At 39.9% G+C, this 22221-nt stretch overlaps 1 protein-coding gene across 1 annotated transcript in view; it reads right to left on the bottom strand.

The window, feature by feature from the left end:
- LOC107689032 (synaptotagmin-9-like) overlaps positions 1–22221 on the bottom strand; it is an 89029-nt gene that overhangs the window by 66344 nt on the left and 464 nt on the right. Inside the window, exons 2-3 of the mRNA XM_016486900.1 lie at positions 2299–2749; positions 743–1295 (exon numbers count right to left, since the gene is read on the bottom strand). Of these exons, the coding sequence (XP_016342386.1) occupies positions 743–1295; positions 2299–2749 (1004 nt within the window). The remainder of the gene's footprint in view (positions 1–742; positions 1296–2298; positions 2750–22221) is intronic.

The raw sequence follows: 22221 nt of genomic DNA, 5'->3' as shown, positions 1-22221 counted from the left end.
TCTCAGTGGCCTTACACATGATTTTAAATCTATTTTTTCAAACTTTATGATTTAAACGGGGATGATTGTACTGAGAATAACTTTAATCTTTTCTTCAACTGAATACTGTTTCCGTGCTGTTTTGATGTATTTTAAAGAGTTGGCAGAATGTACAACGTTTTTAAAATGTATCAAATGTACAGTGTTTATTATGAGGGGGTAGAATCCACAGCTCAGTACTCAATACTCAATACTCATGAGTACTTTTAAATAGGCTACTCTTTTACTCTTACTCAAGTAGTTTTTTGGACAAGTACCTTTACTCTACTCACACTACATTTTTTGGAAGGTAATCGTACTTTTACTTGAGTATATTTTTTCAGTACTCTTTCCACCACTGACTGAATGTAAGAACAGTGATCTAAATATCGGCCATGGAATGAGTAGGAAATGTGTGACACAACAACATAATACATAAAAAAGATGTGGGTCATGTCCAAAAGAGTCACGGTCACATTTACCATTGCTCTGTGAAATTTCAGGGCAGAATTATATTTATTTTAATAGGAATCAGTATGATTGGGAGTTTGATGTGACGGGTGAAAAAGTTCCCCCATGCAGATTTTGCTCACATTTAAGTTGGTCACACAAATTCTCTGAATCTCTCAATTGACTCTTAAATGTTTTGAGGTCTATTTGCGTTCAGATTTATTCTTATCTGTAAGAATTTACCTTTTAACAGAAACATGAAAAATCTACTCACCGAGGACACATACTGGATATCCCTGCAGAGTTTCGTCTCCCTAGGAAAGTCTACTAGATCCAGAAAATTCTCAACCACCACCTGCCCAATAATATTGTGGCGTGAAAAACGATCAAAATAGTAGACGCTGAAGTGCAGCTTCCTTGTGGGCAGGTCCGCATACGCCACAGGGAAGAGGAAGACCTCATCAAATACAGGGTTTAAAGTCTTACGATGCACCTTGGTCTGGTGCTTGGTTTTGCGGTCTGGAAGAAGGTAGATTTTCACATATGGGTCAGAGGTTCCGGAAAAGTCCTTGGCAGGGAGGTCTTGGGCTCGGTGAATCTTGACAATGAGCTGCTCCAGGTCACAGTCATATTTAAGAATAAAGTGGAGGCGTCCACAGCTGCCCACTCGACTGCTTCGGTTGTCCTCGACATCTAGGGATCGTTGTTTGTAGAGTTCTGGTTTTAGCTGGCCCAGACTCATGCCAGTCAGAGAGTCCTGCCTCTGGAACTGGGTTACTGTGAAGTCAGGGTTCGATTGGTTCATCTGACGGCGAATTGAACTTTGCCTGATGACATATAGTGGGAGTTAAAGACAATAATACTGGATATGAGTAAAATAAATAAATTAAATATCTAATGCCAAATAAATACTTTCAGTCAAGCCTTTGATACACCATCATAAAAAAATTTTGCCAAATTAGTGATGAAGCAAAATAATCCACTGACAGATCAGAACCAGAATTGAAATCTGTTTTATAGTGTCACTTTACCAATGTAAAAGGGATTAACTCACATTGTGCCTAGGAACACCCTTAGTCGTGGCCATATTCCCTTTACCACACAATCTCATTGTGGCTTAAAGGGACAGTTCACACCAAAAATAAAATGTTGTCTTTATTTACGTACCCTCAAGTTTTGTTCTACAGCTATTGAAAATAAAGGAAGATTTTATTATTTTTTTTAAGAATTTTAAGAAACAGTTTTTAGAAAACAATACTATGGAAGTCAATGCCTACCGTCAACTGTTTGGTTACCAACATTCTTCAAAACATCTTCTTTTGTGTTTCAGAATAAAGAAACGCATACAGGTTTGGAACAAGTGGAGGGTGAGTAAATGATGACATAATTTTAATTTTAGGTGAACTATCCCTTTAATTTGTTAACACGATGGCAACAAAAGCAATATTATAAAAGACAAAAATGTTAAGGAACTAGTTACGATTTTTAATATTAAAAATTAGATGAGGTATTCTTCTTTTAAGTAATATAGTTAATTATAAACAGCTGTAGGTTGTTTCAAAAGAATGGATATCTTCCTTATCCAGGAATGTTTTTGACATTTTATGCTGTAATTTTAAAATGTGCAAGAAAACACTGCAAACCTATGGCCTTAAAATTGTCCAACTTTAAAATTAAAACTGCATCTTTATGAGGTCAGTGTCCTGTACTGCAGAGGCACTTAGTGATAAACTCTGATTAGACATCAACTTGACCTCTCAGCCAGTCCTATTGTTGAGAGACTGACATTTTACCAGAATATATTAAAGTAATTATAGAAGGTTGACTTACCTGACACAGGTCGAGGAGTGATCCGTGATTTGCCTCTGCATGCGTGAGTTGCCATGGACACCATTCTCTTGAGTCTTAGACTCCACCTCCAGCGGAATATCAGGTGAAGTGTGGCTTATTTTGAGGGCTGCCTCAGGCACTGGCATTGCAGGAGGAGATCCTGGAGCCGCTGGAGAGACCGGAGTGGGCGGCACAGTAGTCTCTTTTACCACTGAACTTCGGGCATTACTCCGGCGGTCGAGGGTGGCGTCCACTTCGGTATAGATGGACTGGGGTTGAAGGGGTGGAGGAGGAGGATGAGGGGGGTCAGGATGACCCTCCTTGGTGCCTGGAGAGAGGCTTCGCTCGCGCCATGGAATCCAGCACAGTTTCCATGAAACGAAGAGAGAGACACCAAATAGGGCCAAGCCACAAGCAGTCACCACCAATGACAGCAGGCTAATGGATATGTCTAAGAAAAAAAGGATTGAGTGCATACAAAATGAGGGTGAGACAAAAATATAGGCCACATAAGTATGTTGTATGCATTTTATACAAATGCTCTCTGGGCAATGATATATAGGATCCTTAGACTGCAAGGCTAGTGGGAGCACAAGCTGTTCAGGTCCAAATAATACTACTTTAACAACTAGTCTTTCAGGTATATATATATATATATATAAACTATACATAATACATATCATGTTTGGTACGTTTCAATATTCTTGCAAATAAAACTGTATATAATATCACACAGCATGTTCACATTGTAGGTGTTGCATTTTCATCTTTTTGAATCTATAAGATTCCTTGGATGCCCAGCTTATAGGTTTCACTAGGAGTCAATGAATCAAAGATATCAAAGATAATCTATCAAAGAGAAATGGTCACCAGGAAAGAGGCTTTAAAGATGTAGGTGTTTTGAGAAGCAGATTTTAGGAGCAACATTACATAAAACAAGATATTGGGATCCTGTTTTATTGTTGTTATTATTATTATTATTATTATTATTATTATTATTATCATCATTCATTTGTTCATTAATTCATTAACAAATGCCAACAGTTGTGGCAGCTGTATAATAGAAAAAAAAAAAGCATAACAATGGGAGAAACTGCAAATATTTTGCAAACATTTCATCACAAGAATGGTACATTCGCTCCATTCATTCTCAGCTATTCAGTTTGAACATGTTTGAGCAGCCACTCAAATATCAAATAATCATTTAATGGTCTTGAATGAAGTAAGAGGCTATAAATCTCCTGTCAGATACGACCTCTTACTCAAACCTCTCATATAGACACTATAGTAGTATCGTCTTGTGACACCTGCTTTACTTCGATAACCGCTTCCTTTCCGTTTGTACAGTTTCCTGTTCCGATTTCGAGATATTGCCTGCCTTCCTTCCTTCATTAATACAGCCCCTATTGAGCATACTGTATTCCCTGGACATCTAACTGAATGCCTATTCTAAGCCACTGCAGTTAGAAACATTGGGTATTGTCACTGTGATGATTGGCCTTAACCACCAGTGAATCCCTGATCTTTAATTAAAACCAGGAACTTAAGTTAATTATGAGTAAGCAGTATAAAGGGAACCCTCACACAGTTCACTCAAAGCAGGTGACGTTAATTAGGATGGACAAAACTGGTTGTCCATGCAACCATGAGATGTACATGACATGCAAGCCCCTCTAATCATTTTCTCAGGATGTCAGGGATGTTGATCAGCCCAAATGCCCTTATTGTTTTTTTCTTCTCTACCCCACTTTAATAAAAGTAGAGTTATAAATAAATAAATAAAATCTGTCAATTTATTGACAGTACACAACAGAAGAATTACACAGCAAGAAACAATATAGATATATTTTGTGGACTCTTGTATCACAATTAAGAGTAAATATATGCTGAAGATATATGACATAATATATGTCTTATTAAATATTATTCCCTTGGATTAAAAGCAGAATCCAAGAAGAATCACTGAAAGGATTTGATGAGAATCTAAGAGCGATCAAATGTAGAAAGACACAGATTTAAGAACTACATGAATGAAAGTATAAATAATGATAGATAGTAAAAGAAAAAATCAGATTTGCCTTTACTGAAGTAATGATGTGCAACGCAATGCAATGATTGCAATGCAACATCATCTTTGCAAGCTAGACCATTTCACAATGACATTCATTGGTTTGGGAAGTGACATATTTGGAACATTTGCAGTTAGTTGTCAAACTCATTCAAAACAACAGCGGGTGACACTTCATTTATAGACTTGTAGCAGCAATATTAATATAATTATCATCAAATAGCAGCATTGAAATTTGGACCATGTCATCTGTGGCTAGATGCTCCCTGAATGCCTGGATCTAACAAAACAAATAATGTCTGTAGATTTCTGAAAATGAAACAACAAATGGACGCTGTAATGGAATTAACTGTAGCATTGAAGATGGCTATGTGTGTACAGTAACAATTGTAGGACATGTAAAAAAATAATTCCATTTCTGTTACATGAACAGAATTTAGTTTAGCTGGCTATAAGTCAAAATATTAATTCACAGGTTTTAAAAGTAAACTTTAGATCCCTCTCATAAAGTGGGTGATAAAGCAACGTGATCTCATGAGAATTTCTATGTATTTTAGGTAAAATGTGGTTCAACAAAACATACATGTACTTGCGTTTTTACAGACACTAAATGTACTACTGATACTACTATTGACATACTACTGACATTTTTTGAGCATCTTAACATACAATGCTGACATATTTACAGCATTTTAATGTAGAATACTGACATAGTGACGAAACCTAAAATGTAAATTTTTTACGTATGAACAACTTTACAGACTTACAAATGAATCCTTATGAATATTGAAATCGCGGCATCAACCTTTTATGTTGTATTGTATTCAGTTCAGTCATATCAGTGGAATTATGTTTTCAATTGCATTATTAAATTAAGTTTACTCATTTACTTAATATGAAATGATAACATTTCGTTCTGTTCTGTTTGATTTCTGCTGCCAACCCGTTTCGAAGAATATACAATGTTCAACAAGACTACACTTTAAACCCTCAAAATGAATAACATTTCTGCAATCGTTTAATCATTACTTATCATGTAATGTTTAATTTGTTTGCCGTGGGACACAAAGTCGTTTTCTCCGATATGCTGTGACAACAGGAAAATTGAACGCTCATTGGCTCTCGCCTGCTTTGTCACAGATTGATACTTGCCGTGTTTCTGGTGAGGTGTGTTTTAATGAGAAATGCATGCTGAGTGGATCGGGACAATAATCTGCATAATATTTTCAGAGATTAACAACTTAAAATATGCTCTGCACCTCACACAAACCTACCGTATTCCACCAGAGAGGAATGCGACTGCAAAACGCCTCATCATTTGGATTACTTTTTGTGCTGCTGTTGACATTTTAGCAATAAATAAATTATTGTGATTGCACTTATCTTTCTGTCATGGTTTTTCTTTATACTATTTATATTTTTAAGAAATAGTTATGGTTAGGTTTGAGGTAGGAGTGGGATTAGCAACTATAAAAATATCCTTTTAATGCTATATTGTTACCAAAATGGTAATGTCCTTTCTTATTTCAGTCAATTATGTTTTATATATTTTTATATTTGCTATAAAATGGTTAGGTTTGGGGGTAAGTTAAGGTGTCTAAAAATCTAAATCGCTCATCGATCAAATTATAAAATCGCATTGATACTAATATCCAAATAGTATGTTTCAGCATCAATAAAAATGTACAAAAATGTTTTTTGCTTGTAAACTATATGTACTAATACCTACTTATAAAAAACGAGACCAGGCTGAATAAAGCTACATAAGTCACTTGCAGTGTTAACTGTAATGGGAATAATAAAATATTCCAGACTTTTCCCCTAAAGAAATAAGCATCAAAACTATGATAGGCTTTCATCACATTGACACACTCAGTGTGTACAAAATAAAGGTACACATAAGGTACAAGTAAATATTTGATGTCTTTTAAAGGGATAATTCACCCAAAAATGAAAATTCTGTCATTAATTACTCACCCTCATGTCGTTCCATACCTGTAAGACCTTCGTTCATCTTCGGAACACAAATTAAGATATTTTTGATGAAATGTGAGAGCTCTCAGACCCTGCATAGACAGCAACGCTGCTGTAATGTTCCCAGGTCCAGAAACATAGTAAGGACATCGGTAAAACAGTCCATGTGACATCAGTGGCTCAACTTCAGTTTTGCAAAGCTACGAGAATACTTTTTGAGCGCAAAGACAACAAAAATAACATAATTTATTCAACAATTCTTCTCCCCCGAGTTATGTCTTCTGCCATTTTAGACTATCACAACCAGTGGTGGAAAGAGTACTGAAAAAATATACTCAAGTAAAAGTACCATTACCTTCCAAAAAATGTAGTGTGAGTAGAGTAAAAGTACTTGTCCAAAAAACTACTTGAGTAAGAGTAAAAGAGTAGCCTATTTAACCCTTTAAGATAAGTTTTAAAGATCCGGTAATGATACTCATTGTTTATTTTTCATTTTTGTATATATCATATGTGCTCTGTTTTACCTACTCAAAAGTTTGCACTACTCAGTTTGTTTCCGAAGTTCTGGATTATAAAAGTGTGACAACTTGAAATGCTTCAGTTCCAGACAAGCTGTCCTTTGTTGTTGTTTATGTCCTTAAAAACGGTGTATGTTTAAATATCCACACACATTTCTGTATGAAAATAATACAGTGATGTCATTGCTTTTGTTTTTTGAATGCTGAACATTCTTTCTAGCCATTAAGAGACTCTGATCCAGCGCTTTAAAGGGTCTCTTGCTTCTTGATCCACTTTTATTAGTAGGTTGGAGCGTCTGGTACATGAGGAACCTGGAAAATATGATCACGTGTTCCAAATGTTGAAGAAAATGGGGCATAGACCATGTGTCTGTATGATTCCCATTAAAAAGCTGGTTGGTGATTGCCAGGGATGGGCAGTATTTCAGATACATGTATTTAAAATACATATTTGAAATACAAAATACTATTTTGTACTTTTAAAGCCTTTATTTAAATAAGATAAGGTGGGGATGTCATGGTCAATTGTACATGCTGATTAAAGTTAAAATAGTGCATCATTCAGATTTGTTTTCAGTTAACATGCAATAATAAAAATGTGTTAGCCAATCAGTTTTGATAGTTAATCGGTTATTGTTTTTTTATCAACTAGCTTGTCAAATGTGTTTAAAGCATTACTGCAAGTTAGGGCTAGGTGATATTGACAACACATATTGTGGCGATGATATAAAGTGTGAATAGTTAAATCAAGTGTGAATTGATTGAACCTTTTCTAAAATCGTTTAAATAGAAAAAAGCCCTATTTATTGTTACCAAAATGGTAATGTCCTTTCTTATTTCAGTCAATTATGTTTTATATATTTTTATATTTGCTATAAAATGGTTAGGTTTGGGGGTAAGTTAAGGTGTCTAAAAATCTAAATCGCTCATCGATCAAATTATAAAATCGCATTGATACTAATATCCAAATAGTATGTTTCAGCATCAATAAAAATGTACAAAAATGTTTTTTGCTTGTAAACTATATGTACTAATACCTACTTATAAAAAACGAGACCAGGCTGAATAAAGCTACATAAGTCACTTGCAGTGTTAACTGTAATGGGAATAATAAAATATTCCAGACTTTTCCCCTAAAGAAATAAGCATCAAAACTATGATAGGCTTTCATCACATTGACACACTCAGTGTGTACAAAATAAAGGTACACATAAGGTACAAGTAAATATTTGATGTCTTTTAAAGGGATAATTCACCCAAAAATGAAAATTCTGTCATTAATTACTCACCCTCATGTCGTTCCATACCTGTAAGACCTTCGTTCATCTTCGGAACACAAATTAAGATATTTTTGATGAAATGTGAGAGCTCTCAGACCCTGCATAGACAGCAACGCTGCTGTAATGTTCCCAGGTCCAGAAACATAGTAAGGACATCGGTAAAACAGTCCATGTGACATCAGTGGCTCAACTTCAGTTTTGCAAAGCTACGAGAATACTTTTTGAGCGCAAAGACAACAAAAATAACATAATTTATTCAACAATTCTTCTCCCCCGAGTTATGTCTTCTGCCATTTTAGACTATCACAACCAGTGGTGGAAAGAGTACTGAAAAAATATACTCAAGTAAAAGTACCATTACCTTCCAAAAAATGTAGTGTGAGTAGAGTAAAAGTACTTGTCCAAAAAACTACTTGAGTAAGAGTAAAAGAGTAGCCTATTTAACCCTTTAAGATAAGTTTTAAAGATCCGGTAATGATACTCATTGTTTATTTTTCATTTTTGTATATATCATATGTGCTCTGTTTTACCTACTCAAAAGTTTGCACTACTCAGTTTGTTTCCGAAGTTCTGGATTATAAAAGTGTGACAACTTGAAATGCTTCAGTTCCAGACAAGCTGTCCTTTGTTGTTGTTTATGTCCTTAAAAACGGTGTATGTTTAAATATCCACACACATTTCTGTATGAAAATAATACAGTGATGTCATTGCTTTTGTTTTTTGAATGCTGAACATTCTTTCTAGCCATTAAGAGACTCTGATCCAGCGCTTTAAAGGGTCTCTTGCTTCTTGATCCACTTTTATTAGTAGGTTGGAGCGTCTGGTACATGAGGAACCTGGAAAATATGATCACGTGTTCCAAATGTTGAAGAAAATGGGGCATAGACCATGTGTCTGTATGATTCCCATTAAAAAGCTGGTTGGTGATTGCCAGGGATGGGCAGTATTTCAGATACATGTATTTAAAATACATATTTGAAATACAAAATACTATTTTGTACTTTTAAAGCCTTTATTTAAATAAGATAAGGTGGGGATGTCATGGTCAATTGTACATGCTGATTAAAGTTAAAATAGTGCATCATTCAGATTTGTTTTCAGTTAACATGCAATAATAAAAATGTGTTAGCCAATCAGTTTTGATAGTTAATCGGTTATTGTTTTTTTATCAACTAGCTTGTCAAATGTGTTTAAAGCATTACTGCAAGTTAGGGCTAGGTGATATTGACAACACATATTGTGGCGATGATATAAAGTGTGAATAGTTAAATCAAGTGTGAATTGATTGAACCTTTTCTAAAATCGTTTAAATAGAAAAAAGCCCTATTGGGGTAAGCACATATATCCGTACAGCTTTTAATGTGAAAACGCTGGAGTGGAAAAATACGTATGGACGAATGTTTGAGTAATAGAGTGTGATGTGCAATTTCACCTATTATAAGTGCAGAATGCCGTGAAAGGAAATTATAATTCACATTCACCCGTTGGCAGGCAGTTGTTTGTCCGCACGCTCCAAGATGGAATGACAAGTAAGCCTACACTTTTGAATAATTTGTCAAGAATAATTATGTCCCTTTTCATTTAATCTATTCGTAAACATTGACACGTGCAAGCAAAGAGCATTCAGTGCGCCGGCATCCAGGTGCAGGTTAACAGGTTAAAGGGTTAGTTCACCCAAAAATTAAAACTAGCCCATAAATTACAGTTCCGCCCGGAACTGCTTATAGTGTACAACAGTGAGTGCAAGCTACATTCACATATTGTGGCGATGATATAAAGTGTGAATAGTTCAATCAAGTGTGAATTGATTGAACCTTTTCTAAAATCGTTTAAATAGAAAAAAGGCCTATTGGGGTAAGCACATATATCCGTACAGCTTTTAATGGGAAAACGCTGGAGTGGAAAAATACGTATGGACGAATGTTTGAGTAATAGAGTGTGATGTGCAATTTCACCTATTATAAGTGCTTTTAACTCCGACTGGATTCGTCTGAAAGAACAAAGTCATATACACCTAGGATGACTTGAGGGTGAGTAATTTATGGGCTAATTTTCATTTTTGGGTGAACTATCCCTTTAAAGGCCCTTTCACAGGGGACAGCGGCAAGCGTTGGAATCACAGTGCAGCTGCCGCTTTCTCTTGTTGTGGAAGTGGTTTGTGCAGCTGAAGCCTTGTTTATACTTTTGCCTGCCTCTACACCACTAACCTGCTGACTGCGCGCACTCCTCCCTAAATGGACATAACTTTTTGGACACTTGCTTGACACTTTTAACACTTGCTCGCCCTTGTATAATTCTGTGAAACAACAGGGAACAACTCTGAGTAATTGCTCTCCAAACCATCAGAACGCAGTGGTGAGAGGAAGTTGTTTGTCAAATAATCATTTTATGAGAAATTTATAAATACGTGGATTTCTTCACATGAACTGATAAGGTTGTGGGTCATTTTGGAGGACACATGTAAAAATGTGAAAGTACACTACGTAAACCCACACAAAATAATTGAATCATCTAAAACCCAGTAAACGTGAGATTATGACTTGAAAATGATAGCATATGTATAACACTAAATTGAACAATACTGATTGAACAATACTGATTATTGATTACAATAGCCTACTGATACAAACACTAATGAATGGTACACCACAAAAAAAAAAAAAAATCTTCAGCTTTTGGTTTTATTGTTCAGCAAATAGTTAAATTATATTTAAATTCATTATAATTTTAAAATGTACATTTTAGATAAACTTTCCAATATGAATAAACTTTATATACAATAAGATAAACTTTACATAAAAAATATATAAACTTTTTTTTTTATTTTTTTTTGGCTTTGCAGATTTGTATTTCCTACAGGGCAGGGGAAGGGAAGAGGTATGCAAAACGAAAATGTAAGTTTCTAAGCAGTTGTACATTTCACATGTATTTTGTGTTTTTTCAAAATACAAAATACTGTATTTGTATTTAAATACATTTTTCCACACAGTATTTAGCATTTTTATTTTAAATACATTTTAATGTATTTATGCCCATCTCTGGTGATTGCCAATATCTATATATTGCATCTTGGGTGATACTGAGCATTTAAAGGGCGGGTTCACCTGAAAAATAAAATTTGCTGTCAGTTTTCTCACCATCAGGCCATCCAACACAGCGTCAGCTCACATGTGAGTTTGCTCCCTTGCACACATCATTATGCAAATGAAAGCTTGTACTCCAGACTCTCGTGAACACACTCAGGACCGTTTGCTTGAGGTTATAGATTACAGGTAATAATGTTGGAATTAATGTTTGGTTTCCTGCACATACAGATCATTTCACTTCTTAAGCCCTAAATATATATTTATGAGCCCTGGGTTTTAATTTTGTGTTGCCTGTATATGCTTTTTTTTTTTGACTCTCAAAGTAACGTTAGCTGTGGACTTTTTCTGAATCACAAAGGACCATGGTTTCAGCTAAAAATCTTCTTTACTGTTCTCCTAAAGAAAAAAAGTCAAGTACATCTTGAATGGCCTGATGGTGAGTAAATTAAAAGTAAACTTTCATTTTTGGGTGAACTACCCCTTTAAGATCATCATACCTGAAACTCTTTATTATTCAGAATTCAGACACAACTACTATCTGTGAGTAACAGTTGATTGAAATACCTGGGTACAGCTTTCTTAAACCTGTTTCAGAATGGTTGTGGCACAAAGGACATTATCTATTGAAATTTCAAATCATGAAAACAATATGGTACCATGGATTTATAATGAAAATAAAACTGAATTTCAAACAACAGACTATCTTTATCACCGTTTACATTCACAGCCAGGTCTTATTTAATTACATTTTTTTATTATTAGTGTTATAGTATGTTATATGTTATATTTTACATTTACATTTATATTTAGTCATTTAGTAGACGTACAAATGAGGACAATAAAAGCAGTCAAAACTAACAAAAGAGCAACAATATATAAGTGCAAATGACAAGTCTCTGTTAGCCTAACGCAGTACACGTAGCAAGGTGTGTATATATATAACATATATGAACAACAATATCACATTAAACAACAACAATTCCAAAATGACATTTCCCTTACATTCAACTTACAAAAGTGCATTCATCTTTGCCAAGTTACATTCATTTAGTTGACTAGTGCTATACGCTGTATTAACAAAAACATAAATGGCATAAATAAAAACACTTACACTGACAAGCTACTCAATATCGCGTTCATAATCGAATGTGACTCATCTGCGATTATGAACGCGATATTGCAGTGATCTATGGCTCTGTGTATTAAATGCCGCTCCATCTGAAAGCACGTGATGGAGGTTTACTGTTCACAGAACCGGCTTTACTGACGAGATGCACATGACAGTCACATGCGATTTATCGTACAGCCCTAATTTTTTTGTTTGTTTGTTGATCACAAAGTACAAAATAGATGAGGAAAACTAGGATGCAGGGTGTATTCAAAGAGCCCCCTGGGGTGTGTGTAAGGGGAAATTGAGGGGGTCAGAAGAGTGCCTCGCTGGTACAAGTGCGGTTCTCTCTGAAGTCGGGGTGTGTACGGCGTGGGTTGTGGCCGACAGCGGCCCAAATAAACACCCCTTTTGCATCAAAAATGCCTTGTCCTTGTCTGAGAACGCTACAACTGGTGTCAGAAGTAAAAATAATCTAAAAACAGCTGGAGGTGCAGCCGCTGATCTCGCGTGAAGCGACGCGATCAAAGGTAAACAGTAATGGCGGCGCCCATGAACTGAATAAGCCGGTTGGAATAAAAAAAACAGAATTGCCCTCATATAGTCTAAAGTGTTTTGTTGCACTCTTGTTTATAAGACTGGTTATGCACTGTACTTTCCATCACCAACAACATATTCTATTCGTGGTGATTAAAGTGAAAGAGAAAGTATTGTAACGTGTTCAGAATGTTGTTGTGTTGTGGAAAACAATGTGTTTAATGTTAATGTTGCACTTTATTCCTTTTTGCGTTTGGAACTGTTATTGGATGTTCAAGTGTATAGTGAAAGAGGCTCCACCCCCTGGGGTGTGTGTAAGGGGAAACTGAGAGAAGGGGGTCAGAAGAGTGCCTCGCTGGTACAAGTGCGGTTCTCTCTGAAGTCGGGGTGTGTACGGCGTGGGTTGTGGCCGACAGCGGCCCAAATAAACACCCCTTTTGCATCAAAAATGCCTTGTCCTTGTCTGAGAACGCTACAACTGGTGTCAGAAGTAAAAATAATCTAAAAACAGCTGGAGGTGCAGCCGCTGATCTCGCGTGAAGCGACGCGATCAAAGGTAAACAGTAATGGCGGCGCCCATGAACTGAATAAGCCGGTTGGAATAAAAACACCAAAATACTCCGGAAGATCAGACTGGGAGGCTTTTCATGCACAATTTGAGTTATTAGCTCATGCTTATTCTTGGTCAGAGGAACAGAAAGCCCTTCAGCTTGCTCTTTGCCTGACAGATGATGCACTTTCGTGTTTATTGCTGCTTGACACTAGTGAGAGGGCTGATTATGGTGCTTTGGTCGGTGCATTAAGACGCCGCTTTAGACAGTGTTTCCGATCTGAGCTTCTCCGGTCTGAACTACACAGTCGTCAGAGAATCCCAGGGGAGCCACTGCGGGCTCTGGCCAATGATATTGAATCCCTGGCAAGGCGAGATTATGCTCATGTTCCCCCATCAGTGCAAAGCGAACTGGCCTGTGATCAGTTCATCAGAGGCCTGTCCCCAGCAGAGCTACGCATACATACACAGCTTGCACGCCCACGTGATTTAGCTGAGGCTTTGGAGTTGGCCCTAGAGAGGGAAATGGCAGTTGAGGCGGCAATGCGGTCAGCTGTGGACCCCTCTCCCACTATCAGGGCTGCTGGGGGGGATGAAACAGATTCACCAAGACCGGAGTGGCTGGAGGAGATTACAGAGATGATTCGGGGGCTGGCGTTGCCCCCACCCAAGCGGCAGACACAGCATACACAGGCTCGCCTTTGCTGGGGGTGTGGTCAGAAGGCGCATCTGGTCAAGGAATGCCCTGCGCTAGCTAAAAATTCGGTAAACAGGAGGGGGGAGCAGTAGGCGGGACGCTGCAGACCCCCGAGCCCATGTCCCGCTCATCGCCAAAACAAACAGATGGGCTCAGGCAGTGGAACAGGTGAACATGGGGTGGTGGTAGTGGGAAGAACAGCCATATCAGATTGTTGCCATATTCCAATTTGCATCGAGGGAGTTGAATGCACTGCTCTAGTAGACACAGGGTCTACAGTGACTGTGGTCCGTCCTGAGGTGGTGCCAGAGGGAACGCAGCTAGAGGACACAGGAGTTCAGCTCCGCACAGTGACCGGTGAGCTGGCACCAATGAAGGGGAAGGGGCTGTTGACTCTGACTGTGGCAGGTATGAACTTGCAGCATCCAGTGTGGATAGCTAATGTGCAGGACAGCTGAATCCTGGGGTTGGACTTTTTGAGGGACCGTGGCTGTCAGTTGGATCTTTCCAAGGCCACGTTGAGTTTCGGCAATGGTCAGGTGGTGAAGATGAGGCCACCTGGAGCTCGTCATACAAATGGACTGGCGGTTGGGTCCTGGGCATGTCAATTAGAGGATGGGAATGACTCAAGCTGCACAGTGCCACCCAGTGCATCCCAGCAAGAACCCCTGCTAATGCACACATGGCCTGGGTCTACTTCAGGAAGTGCGGGGGACATAATGAGGGAGCTGCAGGAGATAATGTTGTGGGAGCTGCTGTTGGAGTTCCAGGACTGTTTTTCCTGTGATGAAGTAGACCTGGGTCAGACTTCCCTGGTGCAACACAACACAGGGGATGCAACGCCCGTACATCAGCGGCCGAGACGCATGCCCTTAGGACGGCAGGAGGCTGCGGAGCAGACATTGTTAAAGATGCAGCGTGCTGGTATAATAGAACCTTCTGAGAGCCCCTGGGCATCCCCAGTAGTTATGGTCCCGAAGAAGTGGGGAGAGTGGCGCTTTTGCGTCGATTACAGGAGGCTCAGTGCAGTGACACGGAAAGATTTGTACCCTCTCCCGCGTGTGGATGAATGTTTGGACCTTGTGGCTGGCTCTCACTGGTTTTCATCATTGGATTTGAGGAGTGGGTACTGGCAAGTGCCGCTGACGCCAGATGCTAGACCCAAGACTGCTTTCTGCACAGGTAGAGGGCTGTGTCATTTTAAAGTCCTCTGTTTCGGTCTTTGCAATGCTCCAGCCACATTTGAGCGCTTAATGGAGAGGGTACTGGAAAGCATTCCGCGGCAGCAGTGTCTGGTATATTTGGATGACATACTGGCACGTGGAAGCTTGTTCCATTCAGCTATCACAGCCTTGAGAGCAGTACTGGAGAAAATAAGATCCGCCGCCTGAAGTTACATCCCAATAAATGCAGACTGTTGAGCAGGGAGGTGACCTTCTTGGGACATCGTATAGGCAGTGAGGGGATTGGCACGGCCGAGGACAAGGTAAAAGCTGTACGGGAGTGGCCTGTTCCAGTGAGCCAAAGAGAGTTAAAAAGCTTTCTGGGTTTGCCGTTCTATTACAGGAAGTTTGTACGGGGTATTTCCTGTATTGCCGCTCCCTTGTACAAGCTCCTGCAGAAGGATCAGTGCTTTGTCTGGTCAGAGGGCTGTCAAAATGCTTTCGATATGCTAAAACAAGCCCTTGTGTGTGCACCCATTCTGGCACCTCCTGACCCCCACCTGGCCTTCGTTCTGGACACTGACGCAAGTGGGGATGGAATAGGTGCAGTCTTGTCCCAAGCGTGGCCAGACGGAGAGAGAGTAGTGGCTTATTACAGCAAGGTGCTAGCAAAGCTGAAAAGAGGTATTGTGTCACACGGCGGGAGTTGTTGGCCGCAATCTCTGCCATTAGGCATTTTAAGTACTACTCGTGTGGTCGGCATTTCACCATACGCTCTGACCATGCCTCCTTGCAGTGGCCACAGCAGCGACCGCCATGGGAGGAGGTAGCAGTCCTCTCCCCATACACCAAGGGACTTTGGACCAAGTTCAAATGTCTGCGGATGATAGAGGGGGTTCTCCAGCGAGATTGGGTGGTGCCCGCAACAGGGGAAAAGAGATGGCAAGTCGTGGCGCCCAGGGACATGCAAGAGGCGGTGTTGAAGGCCATGCATGGTTCTGCTGGGTCTGGACATTTCGGGGTGACAAAGACACTTCGACGTCTGCGGCAGGCCTTCTACTGGGGATGGCTGAGGCGTGATGTGGAGGACTTTTGCAGGTGCCCATACGCTCTGACCATGCCTCCTTGCAGTGGCTGATGACGTTCAAGGAACCAGAGGGCCAGGTGGCTTGTTGGCTCGAGGAATTGCAGAGTTATGAGTTCACTGTGACGCATCGTGCAGGTGAACGGCATGGCAATGCAGATGCCCTGTCGAGACGGTCATGTAGTGTGCAGGAATGCAAGTATTGTGAGCGCAGAGAGCTCCGAGAGCTGGAGCTGAGCCGGAAGGTGGATGGAAACGATGAGCCAGAGCTGGTCTGCCGGGAGCTGCGAGAGGTGGATGTCACTCAATGGGCGGATACTCAGAGGCGGGCTCCAGACCTGAAGCCTGTGATTCTGTGGATGGAGGCACAACAGCGACCTCCATGGGAGGAGGTAGCAGTCATCTCCCCATTCACCAAGGGACTTTGGACCCTTGGTGAAGAGTTCAAATGTCTGCGGCTGATAGAGGGGGTTCTCCAGCGAGCTTGGGTGGTGCCCACAACAGGGGAAAAGAGATGGCAAGTCGTGGTGCCCAGGGACATGCAAGAGGCCGTGTTGAAGGACATGCATGGTTCTGCTGGGTCTGGACATTTCGGGGTGACAAAGACACTTCGACGTCTGCGGCAGGCCTTCTACTGGGGATGGCTGAGGCGTGATGTGGAGGACTTTTGCAGGTGCTGTGATCTTTGTACAGCACGCAAGGGGCCGCAAGGTCAGTCTAAGGCCCAGCTACAGCAGTTCCCGGTGGGGGAGCCAATGCAGAGGGTTGACATTATGGGGCCATTTCCGCGCACCATGCAGGGAAATAGATTTGTTTTGACCGCTATGGATTACTTTACAAAATGGCCTGAGGCCTTTGCATTGCCTGACAAGGAGTCTGAGAAAGTTGCCAATGCCTTAGTGGAGGGAATGTTTAGTAGGTTTGGGGTTCCCCAGAGTATCCATAGTGATCAAGGCAGAAACTTTGAGTCCAAGGTATTCTCTTCTTTGTGTAAGCATTTGGGAATCAACAAGACCCAGCACCACCCCGCTCCACCCTCAAAGTGATGGACTTGTGGAGCGATTCAACAGGACGCTAGCCGCACAGTTGTCCATCTTAACATCTACTCATCAACACGATTGGGACACACATCTGCCGCTGGTCTTAATGGCATGTCGCTCTGCTATTCAGGACGTTACATCGTGCACACTGGCACTGCTCATGTTCGGTAGGGAAATTAGGACCCCTGCAGAGTTGGCCTTGGGTCGGCCCCCAGATGCTCCACATGTTCCTGCTGGACCTGAATATGCAAGACAGCTCCAGGACCGCTTGGACTCCGTCCATGCATATGCCAGGAGGCAGCTGTTTTCTGCAGGAATGTGGCAGAAAAGGGCTTATGATCTGCATACCCAGGGACGCGACTTTGGGGTAGGGGAGCTAGTTTGGGTTTACAGCCCAATGAGGAAGAGAGGGAGGTGTCCGAAGCTATACAGCCACTGGGTGGGACCATGCCCAATACTGGAAAAGCTGGGTGAGGTTGTGTAGCGTGTGCAGTTGCCTCCTCGGGGGCGCAAAGTGGTACTGCACAGGGATAGGCTGGCCCCATATCGGGGCACCGCATAGCCACAGGGCAGCACAGTACTTCCTTCACAGAACACTGAGACTCCAAGCGGGTCGGAGAAGGGAATTGAATCAGCTGATATGGCCAGTAGCAGCCAGCAGGTGGCATCGCTGCCTGACATCCCTCAGGGCGATCGTTCACAGGACTCAGAGGAATCAGCACCTGAAGGTCAAACTCACACGCTCCATGAACAGAGGAGGACCCCAGTCAGATTCAGAGACTCTGTCCTCGGGATCGAGGACTTCAGTAAGAGGGGGGTAGTGTAACGTGTTCAGAATGTTGTTCTGTTGTGGAAAACAATGTGTTTAATGTTAATGTTGCCTTTTATTCCTTTATTTTACATGTATGTTCATGTGGAATGTGACAATATTAATGTGTGTCAGCAATTGGGCCTCATCATCTGTTACAAATGCTCACATTTCAGAAATATGTTAATGTTTTAATTAGTAATTAATTGGCAATTCTTTATAATTAGTCTATCTCAGTCCTAAAATTGCTATTTTTAAGTTTCTATATACTGTAGGTTAATAAGAGTACCTGCAATGCATATGTAGCACCACTTATTTGTCCTGCATTACTTCCCGCATAGTTACCTATTAATGATGGACCATTATTCTAAAGTGACAAACAAGATGTGCTATTTTGCAAATTTTTACAAAAGAAAACTTTAAAAAAAGGCAAGACCTACACATGGAAATCTATAGATATACTTCAATTCTTTCTTCAGCTAAATTAAAATGTTGCACTATGAAGCCACAGTTACTCAGATATACATCAATAGATTTGTATGCCAACTAGACGGAACTACAGCTGGACTATTTAATGGACTGACTTTTTCCCCCTTTCTCTTCTTTTGTACACCACTTCTCTCCAGCATTCAGCAGAGACAGCAGCTGCCAAACTCTATTTGATTTGCGCTGTCTCTGAGCAGAGTCCTCTAAAGCAGCACAACTCATTTCAGTCCACTGAGTGTGTCAGTTACACTTCAAAGTGAAAGCTCCACAATGGCTCATATCTAGTAACCCATAGAAACATTCCAACACACAAAGAGCTTCAAAGAGCCTTGTAGCTGAGATTCCCACTGTGCTGCAGCTGCCTGTATGAATGCATTTGTTTTAACATTTTGTGAACACACAGGAAATACTGATGATTTAACCATTTCAAACTAAAGTAATTCAGCATTTGATTAATTTAACTAACCACTTTGTAAGAAATTAGAAATTTAGAGTCATGTTTTAAAGAATAATAATATAGAAATTATTTATATTGAAAAAAATGTTGTTTTCAGTTACATCACACATCATACAAATGGTGAATATGCCGGTTGTCTAAAAAGCCCAGTTCAGTTTGGGACCAGGTTGCTTTAAAAGCTATAAAAAGTGTCATTATCTTTTCAGTAATGCTCAACTTGCATTTTCCTCTTGTGAGATTCACCAGAAAGGCATTTCAATGAGATTCTAGGGAACATGAAATATGTTTTTTGTTTCTTGTGTTAACCATCACATACAGGAATATTGCACATGCCCCTAGACCCTTAAAGGTGTAATAACATTAACATTTAAAAGTTCTAGATCGTCATTCACCCTTACTATTTTGTGACATGCTAAAACTCTGTCGGTGATTGGTTATACTGTACCCTCTGAACCCATTCCTCAGCTTCCTACAAAGTGTTACTGTGAACATAAAATGGGATTTCCAATAAGAGGTTAATAAAGCAATGAAAGACTAGCCTGTGGTTTATTATGGTGCAGCTTTTTCTCTGAACCAAAATACCAAATGTTGGTTAAGCCTATAAAGTACTTTCATAGGAAGGGCTCTGAAAATACTGAATGATTGCAAAATCATAGAAGCACTGCTCTTGTTACTTAATATTGCCCCTTGTGTAATCAAGTCTATTCTTTAAAAAAATCATTTGATCATCTCTCCTCCAAAATAAATAACAATGTTACCATGGCATTCACAGAAAGGCGACCATTCCGGCACAGTGTTTTCACTCCGGCTTCATGCTGCTGATTTTTTAATTACAGTTTACACAGCCACTTGGTCTGAATGTCTTGATCTCCCATGGAGCTCCCATCTTGGCATATAACTGGTCAAATGCATCTATTTGCTTATTTAATCAAATCCAACGGATTAGGGAAGCGTAGTATTCATTACTGTTTTATTTCTGCTGAAAATATGAGGGGAACCATCTAAAACTGCAAAACAATTGTTTGTCAAATAACCTAAGCATCTTGCCAGAGCTGTGGCACATGAACATACTCGGGGCATATAAAAGCTGTTGTCTAGCCAGGGTCATGACCCCAGTCCTCCTCTCTCTGTCTCTCCTACTTTCCTCTCTGCACTATACTGGCCTATAACAAAAGCAAAAAATAAATAAAGAATAATTCTAGGAATTTTACTGAAGCATTTTGCCATTTGGCTGGTTACTCACATCACACCTACATGTGGCAGAGGTTGTACAGTACTATGTCATTGGGTCTGATAATATATTGACCAACTGTTCGACCACCAAACAAATTGCAAATGTGTGTATGAATGTATGAATTGAATTGTAAATAATGATGGACTGTAGATGCTTTTCTGGTTTGTACATGACTTCTGGGGTTTCTTTTTGTGACAAATGCTTTTGCATTCTCACCTGGAATGCTCTACTTACTAAACCACTTCCACAACTTTCCTTCAGAGAAAACACACACACACACACACACACACATACACACACACGCACACAAAATAGTTCAGAGACATTGTCACACTCGTTTTTTGCACTTTTTTTCAATTTTTTTTTTAAATGACATGTCTTAGCCATGGCCTGTTATTACTACACTACTGTGGAATCTACTACACTACTGTGGAATTAACTGACAAAAACAACCATGAACAGCTAGCTGTCAATGCAGCCATGGGAGCGCGGTGTGTGAGTGCGAGTGAGATGCCGATATAGCTTCTAATCTTGAGCTGGGTTTACATTTTGGCTTTCATATTAGCTTGATGACTGTTAGATCTGATCTAATTTACCCTGTGTAGTCATGCAATTAAGACATTTATGATTATGCCATATTTAATTCAAATGCAACCATTTTCATGCTGGACAATGTGGCTTCAGCAATACCTAAAGAAAAAAAGTTAATGATGATGAAACATGGTCAAAGAGTAGGGGAATGATGGGTCAGGCTGTCCTAAGGGACATGCCATTAAGAGTGGGGATTTTAATAAGGAGAGGTTTAGGCCCCGTCCACACGGAGACGCGCTTAGCTGTATACGCATACATTTTGTATCGTATAGGCGTTTCGTCCACACAGATCCGGCATTTTGGGAGAGTGACACCGATATTTTTTGAAACCGGGTCCCAGAGTGGATTAATCTGAAAACGCCGCCCTTGCGTTTTTGTGTGGACAGCGAATCCGTATTTTCTGAAACGATGACGTCATCAGCCCACGCCTCGCCCCTAATCAGACACCGCTACGTCACGTAACAGCAACAAAAACATGAACAAACACTGAACGATTGTCTTTTTATTAACTAACATTAACACAGATTAATAAATGTATTGTTCCATGTTCGTTTGTATACCGTGCGCAAGGTTTATGCGCATAGTCCAAGTCTTCTTCTCCATTTTTAGTGTATCTCTGTGGCAGAATTACAGCGCCACATACTGGTCTGGCATGTATACACACCGTTTTGTGTCGGTTTTGTGGTTTCGTGTGGACACCGATATTTCTTGAGACGAGGGGAAAAAAAGATCGGATAGGGAAAGCTCTGGCTTCGTGTGGACGTAGCCTCATTGTGAAGATGTGAAGGGTTCACCACCTCATTTCATTTCTCAAATCAAAGTCAAAGTGTGTAGTGTTTTATTAGTTACTCAGCTGAGGTATTGCTCAATTTCTGTTTTTATATGTTTATCCTACTAACGTGTATTGATTTATTGTAATTAACCTGAGAAACCTGAGGTAAGTGTATTAATAGATTAAGGACTTTTTTTTCTTTTCTTGTGATAGCTTGTGGATCAAACCTAACCTTTTGGCACACCTGTGATCCATCCATATCATAAGGAACAATATTTTTTCCAGTGTAATGATGACATATACTGGACAAAAAAAATCTGGAATTTCCATAGCACTGAATTCCTCTAAGGATCATGCAAGAATGAAATATGGTTCTTCTGCATATACTGCAACATGTAACATGCAAAACTGTAATAAATAGATACATAAATAAATATAGATAGATAGATAGATAGATAGATAGATGATAG

This window comes from Sinocyclocheilus anshuiensis, unplaced genomic scaffold (genome assembly GCF_001515605.1).
Source record: "Sinocyclocheilus anshuiensis isolate Anshui unplaced genomic scaffold, SAMN03320099.WGS_v1.1 scaffold866, whole genome shotgun sequence".
NCBI classification, from domain to species: Eukaryota; Metazoa; Chordata; class Actinopteri; order Cypriniformes; family Cyprinidae; genus Sinocyclocheilus; species Sinocyclocheilus anshuiensis.
This window is presented reverse-complemented; position numbering and strand designations above follow the sequence as displayed.